At 28.6% G+C, this 9,556-nt stretch overlaps 1 protein-coding gene across 5 annotated transcripts in view; it reads right to left on the reverse strand.

The window, feature by feature from the left end:
- The window catches only part of LOC106687063 (KH domain-containing, RNA-binding, signal transduction-associated protein 2), a 39,370-nt gene that overhangs the window by 27,589 nt on the left and 2,225 nt on the right, over positions 1-9,556 (reverse strand). For all 5 annotated transcript variants that reach the window (XR_010842755.1, XR_001344114.3, XM_067044965.1 and 2 more), the window contains 5 exons: positions 7,169-7,290; positions 4,881-4,997; positions 3,462-3,729; positions 2,371-2,524; positions 565-620 (listed from right to left, as the gene is read on the reverse strand). Coding sequence is in view for 3 of the 5 variants with exons in the window: in XM_067044965.1 (XP_066901066.1) it covers positions 565-620; positions 2,371-2,524; positions 3,462-3,729; positions 4,881-4,997; positions 7,169-7,290 (717 nt within the window). In the remaining 2 variants the exon portion in view is untranslated. The remainder of the gene's footprint in view (positions 1-564; positions 621-2,370; positions 2,525-3,461; positions 3,730-4,880; positions 4,998-7,168; positions 7,291-9,556) is intronic.

Raw genomic sequence — 9,556 nt, forward strand, 5'->3', positions numbered from 1 at the left:
AGAGCAGATCTCATCCCACAACACACATACATACATATAATTCAAAAATAGATCAGCTGTGAGAGAAGTTTAACATCCTAAAAGAACCATCGAAAAGAAAATTGAGAGTATACCAACATCACAATATTAAAAAATATCTTAACATTTTTATATAACTGCCTACTGCTGCAGTATCTATCAAACTTGAGCAAGAACTGACATACAATAGTTCCTATGACTCACATTATTTTGTAATGGCTATAATAATATCAAAGGGATAAATAAAAAATTATAGAAAACAGTTTTCTAATTAGTTGATATACTTCTTGGCCTTTAAATTTCATAAATCAATTGTAGAAGAGAATGATATATGTTTAAAATAAATATATTATATTTAATAAATATATCATATTATAAGCACACACAAATACACATCATATACGTCAATTTACATCCATGATTAAAATTTACTACAAAGACAAAATCATCATTTGAAATCATGCTTTCATCATACTTCATTCAAAATCATAATAATAATAATTAAAAAATATAAACTAATGATAATACAAATATCAATTAAAATACCTGAATATGCTGGTGTGTCATAGTACTCAGCGCCACCTTCATAGTCACCTGCATAACTAAGGAAAAAAAATTAAATTTTTATTAAAAAAATTATATGCTAATCCAACAATTATCAAATTAAAAAGATTTATCATAATGCAGTTAGCTAACAAAAAACATGATTATAATAAAAAAACTTCATAATTAAAGTAACAATCGTTCTGTTTTCAGCAAGATGATAAATAACAATATGTAATTCCAGTCTCCTAATTCTCGACCTTGTCCTTACAACGAGGGCTATATCCTTTAAGTCCTATAGCTGCTTAAGACTAAATATTCCCAGTAAGGATCAAATCGTTAATACTCATAATTATTCATATAATTTATTATTTTGTTTTGTCTTTTATTTTATCTTCTATTTTTCTATTACATATATTTTGTTTATCTGTAACTCACATTTCACAAAAAGAATCGTAATAAATATTAAGTGTTTTTTGGTCATCAGTTATTAATTATAGGTTTTAGAAAACCGCACACCCCACTTTAATTTCCCTACGGAATCTAGGCCATGTCAATATTTATTTGATTGATGTGAAAAAGAAAGAATTAAAAAGAAAATGTAAAGGGCTTACTAAAAATTCATAATATAGAACTTAATCAAAAGTTATTTTATGCAATGATCTATTTAAAAAAGTGATTAATACTAAAATAAAATAAAAAAAGCTGAAGGTAAAACTATATACAATAGAAACAAATTCCTATTTATGGAGTCTGAATAACAAGTCTCACAAAATGCTGTGTGTCTGAGAACAGCCCAGTTCTAAAATGAGAAATCGTACATAAGGAGGCATTACATAAGTAAGGGTGTCAGTGAACAACCTTGCTATAAAACAAGAAGTTGTACCAATGCAAAATTACATTAGTATGGCATGGGGTGACTGGAATGTGACAGCTTTTTCAATAAATTCGACTGACTAGAAATGCCACTTATGACATTTTTTCGATTTCTCCAGAAACATATCTAACGAATTTGATTTAAACTAGGTTTATCAGTGAACAATTAAATATTCTTTAATATCAGCTAGGTCTTATCCTCAACAAGATAGATAGAGAGGGCTTTTGCCCTGCTGCTGAATTTTCAGAAAGGCTTCCTCTCTTAAGTATCTCCAATTTTGTTTTATTTTTTTTACGCAATAGTCCAACTATTTCTTATTTTAATGGAAAGGAAAAATGTGAAAATATAACCTAAGAAACAATTTGATAATTAACTAAAAGAGATAAGTGGAAAAATATTTATTCCACATTAAAAACATATTTCCAGAAATAATAGTATTAATATAAACATATTATGAACTGTTGGAAAGTTATTTTCAAAAAATTAATATTTAGCATAGAAAGTCATAGGAGGTAATGGATGACAAAAAACGCATAAATAAAAGGTTTGTCTAACACAAGTTTGACAGTAAACTGGCAAACGCATGCAGTGAAGAGCAGAATTAATTTTTTTTTAACTGTAATATTTCTGTAAAATTCAATTAAACTATTATATCCTATAACAGTTTAGAATTAAAGAAACGTTAAAGAGCAGAATAAAAACTTTAATAAAATTATATATTTTTATATTACTGAAAATAGACAAGTAATAAATGAAAATCAATAAGTAATAAATTAATGAAAATAGTATATAGTTATACTGTAAAAGCAAGATAAATTAAGTGACCAATTTGATTAACAATATTAAGTAATTAAAATCAAATCAGACTATACTCAATTAACAAATAATCATAACATAATTTAAGAATAATAATAAAAAATGACATTTCATACCCTGCTGGTGGAGGGGGTTCATATCCATAAGGCCCAGCTTCTTCGTAGTCTGGATAGGCAGGTTCTTCCATGGCCTGCCTAGCACGGTCTAAGATAGAAAGGACTTTAGCCTTACTAGGGGCAGGTCTTGGTGGTGGTGGAGCCAAGCCAGTATCTTTAATTGAAAATAACCATTTAAATCAACAGGTGATCAACAATAAAATCTCAATTTCTCAGAATATGCTGTTCTATTCTGATAATGTATACTAATGCATAAAGCTGAATAATGAAGGGAAGATGGTCTGGGTGTGGTCAAAGAAAAAACTTTAACTGTCAAAAAACTATTTAATTTGAGCCCAAGTTTCACCCCACGTCACAGGGCTTTATCAGATAGCCACACCACTTTTTGTTTCTTTGACCACACCTGGACTATCTCCCTTTCGTTTTTTTTTTCTTCGGCCGACTCCCATTGGAGTCCTATACTGCCTAATACTCCCTTTCATTATTACACAAGGTTAATCATCTATCTTCCAATAAAGCTGAATAGTTTCGTATTTTAGAACATACTAATTTCAGAAACTATTAGTCTAATTCAAAAGATTAAATTTACAATTAAACAGACCCTTTATAGAGGAAGGCTGCAACATCATGCAGGAACTGAGTAGTAATCACATAATGTTTCCATGAATAGGCAACCTTTACCAATATTTATGGGAATTAATGCACAACACTAACTTTTAAGTTTCAAATTATTGTGTTAAAAACATGGGATTTTAGTTATTAGCCCTCTTACACATTTTAAGCAAATACATGGTTCTAGTTTTATACCAAATTAAGTCAATTTGAATTTAAGCTGCCAATGCAATTAAAGTTTAATTACTCAATATATTTGAGTGATTTTTATAGCCCCTAAATTTAGCAAATATATTCTTTATTCTTATCATCAGAAAGAAAAACTTGTCTGTTCAACGATGCCAAAACATTATTTAAATGTGATCAGTCTACAAGAGTAATTAAAGTTTCAAGTTGACCTAGAAATCATGAATAAATGATAGATAATCTATTGTGAACAACTAGGAATATGGATCATAATACTTAAAAATATTTCATACTTGCTCGTCCAGCTCCACGAGGAGGAGGAGGTGGGGGAGCTCTGCCACGCCCTGCACCTCTGCGTCCTGGGTCTGACTGGATTTCCCTCAGCTGCTCTAAACGAATTTCATCATTGCTATCTGGAACCAAGTACTTTCTAAGCTCTGCCAGGGCAAAAGCAATTCTGGCATGAGACTCTGCAGGAGGAGCGAGAGCAGAAATCTCAACATGTAGTTCCTCAGAGAGATGGGAATATTTTGGATCAAGTGTATTTCTCCATTCTTCTTCCTGAAAAGTTAATTATTTATAAAACAAACTAATTTTTAAAAAAATTTATTAACTATGTCCTTTATACCTAGACACAGATAACTAGACTACTTTATTATGGACGAAGATGATCTAAAAATTAATATTATATATTTTACACATCAATTGGTAATTTTTTCTTATATATATTATAATGCAGAACCTAAAAAAACAAGAGCAGCATAGCTCAAATTAGTCATATTTATTACTTGATGCATGAAACCTCAGGTCTTTTTTATGTATCCCTTCTGCTGTACATGAGGATAAAATATAAATATTGGTCTAAATTCATTCTTAATTATTTTAGCGAGTCATTAATAATTTAATTGCACCATTAGAGGTCACCGGATTAATTCGCACATACAAGGATATTCTGCACAAAATTGGACTTTTATTCATTTTCTGAGTTTTAACAATGAAATCATTGTTAATGATTCATGATGATGAAAAAATCAAATCACTGATATCCCGAAACTGACAATTAGTATTTAGTCAACTGATATTAACTTAATAGTTTTGACCAGTAATTGCTGTGATCTTGAAGTTTTCAAATTTTAATGTGATTTTTACACATTAAGTAAATACAAAAATTATAAATTTAAAAAAATGATAAATTTTACACCAAATTCTAAAAAATAGTTTTAGTATTATGGTAATTTAAAGCTTTAAGAGATTTTAAGGTTAAAGTACAATAAACTCACTTGTATGTATTTTGCATACATGTAAAATCAATACTTATTCAACAAGAGGTTAGATAAGGCACTGTCTACCAAAGAGATATGAAAGTTTCCCAGAGCAATAAAAACCTGGTGACTAATGCAAGAAATTTTTAACATCTAAGTTTAAGACCCCCAAACCAGTGTCCCATAATTTACTTGAGTGTTTTGAAACATTTTTGGGACCAAAAATTATAATACACCATAATACTGCTGTCTTCCCAGAAAGACAACAAAAAAAATATTAAACAGTCTAACACAATTTAATTTTTTATTATTAAATGACCACTTTCTGATGAAATAACGTAACCTTCCTTAAAATGAAAACCAGATGGAATCAGTTCTGTCCACATCAGAAAATGAATCAAACAATCATTTTTAAAGTAAATTAAAGTTAAAAAGTAACAAAACAAATACCTTCTGTTTATCTCTCATTGATCCCCTTCCTAGGATAGCCATTTTAGTCATGGTCTCCTCTTGAAGTCTCCTCAAGGAATTACCCTTTGGTCCCAAAAGTTTACCCACAAAGTTGAACTGTAATAAAAAAAATAGACATTAAAATTCTAGAAAAATAATTTAATTCACTCATTTTATACCATAATTAAATATTTATGCTAGCAGTAAGTATTATAATAAATAATATGAATATATTCTTAATATTTAAATAAATATAAATTTTAACTATTTTCTATATTTCAACCATTAATCTTCAAACTTCAAACTAGTAAGTGTTAAGATGTTGTGGAGCAATATTATGAAATCCAAAAAGGAATTTAACCCTAATTTAATACTCTGGTTGATCTTAAAATGTAAACTACAAACACAAAAAATTATATTATAAGAAGAAAGTTTGGGTGAAAACCTAATTTTTACCTTTATTGATCACTACCGGAACTATCTTCTTACAATCTACTTCAAACAATCAAATATCTTCTCCCAAAAACGAAAAATTATAATTTTATTTCCTTCAATAGGTCAATATACTTATGTGTTACCTTTTATTGGTTTACAAATGTTTACTCATACTCTATTTATTATGTACTCACATTATATTCAAAATGTATAAGGATTTTTGGGACTGTTCTTTTATAATACAAAAGCACAGTACGGGAAATATCCTCAATTTATATCCCTGTATATCCAAGAATGAAGAATACCAAATCAGTTCAACATTCCAAATGTACAGGTTAGGTAACAATGGCTAACTTATACATAAATACAAAAATAACACAATAAAGTAAATTTCATCTTATTATTTTATCAAACCCAATTCAATAAAAGTAAGTAAAAGTTCATAATCTTTTTTGGTGTGTATTGTGAAAATGCAAAACCGCTCACGTCCAACAAGATGTGAGAAAATGGGGATAGTTCACACATGCAATAGACAAGATGAACAGTTTAAACTGTAAATCAGATGACATAATTTCACTGTTACTAGGAAAACTTATTAGGAACAATTTCAGAGAAAACGAGAATTAATTATTAATGGGAACACTAATTTTGAAAAATTTTACTTAAGTTTGTTACATGAGGAAGATTTTCCATTATTTATATTTAAACATATTGATTTGGTACCATTGATATGCTCCTATCAGTAAGCTACAAAAACAAAACTAATTGAAACTTCTGAAAGAGAAGGCCAATAAAAAACAGTAATTCAATTTATATTCTCACTATTACCATACCCATAGATGACACAGAATGTTACAGAAATCTTCCACCAAGAAAAAACGGTGATATTTAACTAAGATTGTAAATTTCTTGAAAACTTCCATTAAGAAAAAAAGGCAATATTTAACTAAGATTGTAAACTTCTTGGAAACTTAAACATTGCTTGCTCCTTACAAACAAGTGTGGACACAACTGTTTGTGTACTCAATGAGGAAAAGATGAGTTTAAATCTCCACCATGTTATATAAGACAAATCAGCTTTATTAACCGACAAGTGTTAATTGTTACCACATTATTAGTTTGTGCCACATGCCAATTCCTAACCAACAGGTTGTCAGTTTTGATCAAAAGAAGCTGGATGGCATATGTAGGAGTGAGTATGTAACGTGCACAGTAAATTTAACTTGGCACCAAATGGCAAGTTTATCGATTCTGTGAAGTTGTCCTTCCAGTCATCCAATTATATCGCAAAAGTTGCTGTAACATATCAGGCATACACTCGCCTAAAATATGTAATTCTTCTAATCTGTAATCCTAAAGTTCTGTATGACTTGTCATTTTTGAGCAAGACTGTTTAAAGACCATTTTTCAATGGCAGCAAGCGAATGCCTCTTTCAAAAAATATTTTTTAAAAATAGTAAATACACAGTGCATTCTAGCATTTACTTTGCACTGGTTGTACTGTCTTCTTTTTCTCCATATTCAATCACTTCAAGGATAATTGTTCTGACATTTTTACATATTTTGTAACTCAACAAGGGCGCCACAAAATGTTTTTCTTTAGCCTAAGGATGTCATGGCAAAAAAAGTTTAAGAATTACAGGTATAGATCAACTCCAGTTACATCATTTGTTTTTTTATTTAAAAAAATGTGATTATAGGCTCTCCAATAAATCAATGAAAGTTTAATTAAGCATTTCATTATTTTTGGTAGTAACTTTTATACTTAATTAAAATTTTAAAAATCCACATAAAGTTATGAACCATTTTGAGTAGTTGATTATTCATTATTATTATTTTTAGCATTTACTCACCCTTGGGTGTTCTTTAACTGGTACCAACACCTTTGCAGTCACTCTAACAGGTTTCTCTCTGTAAATATCGACATATTTTGATTCCTTTACTGGTTTTCCTTTTGCTTGTGCCTTAACAACTTCTGAAATATTAAATTTTACAGATCAGAAAACAAGGAAATAATCAAGAGAGATTAAATAAGGAATAAAACAAACAAATAATAAAACTAAATAATGGTGATACAAAAAATTCATAAAACAAACAGTATTCTAAAAGGAATTTATTCATAAATTAAGAAATTTGACATGTGAAAGGTTGTTAATTTAAATTACTGAAAAGAGAGATCTATCTGATCATTGATATTCTGAAAGAAATACAGTATAACTCATTTATTAATTGTTCCATATAATCAACAACGGTAACACTATAAACAATTTCTAGGCTATATATAGTAAGTTACAATCTCGTTAAGGGACATTACACCAATAATCAAGATGGTGTAAATTTCATTTTATTTACATTTTATATACACAATTAAACAACAAATAATATTGGCTGTAGTAGCTAGGAATAGCAAAATTAGTTTAATTTATTTGAATTACTTATCATTAGTTAATGTTGTAATAGTGCTTTAAAAATGTAATAGATTAATTATGACCATTAAATTATACTTATCTATAAACCGAAATTTTCGAACTCCAGGTTAAGTTTTAGTTTGATATTTTTATTTCTCAAGTTAAGACTTTCAAATTTTTCTAAATAATTGTATTGACAAATTTAAATAAGCGTAAACTATCAGTGTCAATATCAACAAGTATTTGATGTTTTTTTAATTAGTGTTTAATTAAAAACAGATAAATGTCATCAAATTTGGTATTGTAAAAAAACTTTACAAGGTCGAAATCATAAGTTTAAAAATACATTACAGCAACTAAAAGGATAATGAAAAAAAGGTAAGAAATATTTGTTTTAATAATTCACATGATGACCAAGTAAACAGAAGAAAATCAGATGCATAAGAAAAAACTCTAGAAATTAAGGCAGTAAAAAGTATTATTATTTGAGTAATGAAAGGGAATAGTTCAGTACAGCAGTATTTCCTGAGAAATTAATGAAGGCAGTTCAGTGAAGTAAATTGCTATGCAATCGCAATAACCAAGATTAATGATTAAATAAAGTGCAACTTGAATAATGTTTTTCTAGCTAAAGCAGTGGCTTATCATGAAGAATAATCTACATTCAAGATAAAGTGTTCTATCAAAAATAGATTATATTCAAGATAACTCGAGAAGACATTTTCTTAAGTAAAAATAAATTCACTTTTTTTTTTTTTTTATTAACGTATAAATTTATTAATTAATTATTCCACAACCTGAAGTAAGCCAACATATATGCACATGCAACATTATGCACAGAACATCTCTTTAACTTAATAAGCAGAAAACTTTCCTAATAAATAAAATTAAAATTAAAATAACTCAAGAATTATTTTGAAATATAAATAATTCCAATGATTTGCCATAAAAATACTCAATTTTTAATTTTACTTCTTAGGAGGTTTTTGTATTTATATCCACTTGTTAATAACATTGCAAAATGTTCTGTTTTTTTCTTTACAACATATCACTTAAGATAGTGATTGAACTCAGATATTAGGGGTATTCATGATCTTTAGTTTAACATATTAAAGCGTGTTAAATGGAGAAATATTTCCTTCTTTTGCCATGTTAAAACGATATAACATGTAACATGGCTGATAAGTCTGTTACTAGGTCTGTTAAATGGAGAATGACATCACGAAACAGACCAGCTGAGGTTGTTTTATTTTTTGTGTTAGGTTACTTACTCACAGTTTGTATTTTGCTTTGTTTTTTCTTTTTTCTTGTGTTTTGGACTTTTTAAAAAATACAATAAGTACCAAACTTTTACACTTCTACATTTCACTTATTTTGTTAGGCATGTTGTAATAAATTACTGTAATCAAAACTTGGAAGTAAACACTGAGAAAGGGAAGGTTACTACACAAGTTGCTCAGAAAATCCGCTAGGAGCTCTAATGCATTTAACATGACTTTAAACAGGGCTGCTCATAATCCTATACTTTAACATTTAACATGGTAAAACATTTTACATTTAACACAATATTATGAATACCCTTACCCTTATAATAGAAATGTTTCAAATGAATGATACTAACACACATGGTGTATTTAATATGTACAAGGGTTTTTGGGGCTGTTACTTTATAATACAAAAGCACAGCACGGGAAATATCCTTGATTTATATCCCTGCATATCCAAGAACGGAGAACACCAGATCAGTTCAGCATTCCAAATGTACAGGTTAAAATGGTAAAATAAAGCATTTCAGTTCTTTATCAGCAATACATAACAACTCGTGTATATATA

The sequence above is a fragment of the Halyomorpha halys genome, unplaced genomic scaffold, assembly GCF_000696795.3.
Source record: "Halyomorpha halys isolate HHAL.00 unplaced genomic scaffold, Hhal_1.1 Scaffold910.1, whole genome shotgun sequence".
Lineage (NCBI taxonomy): Eukaryota > Metazoa > Arthropoda > Insecta > Hemiptera > Pentatomidae > Halyomorpha > Halyomorpha halys.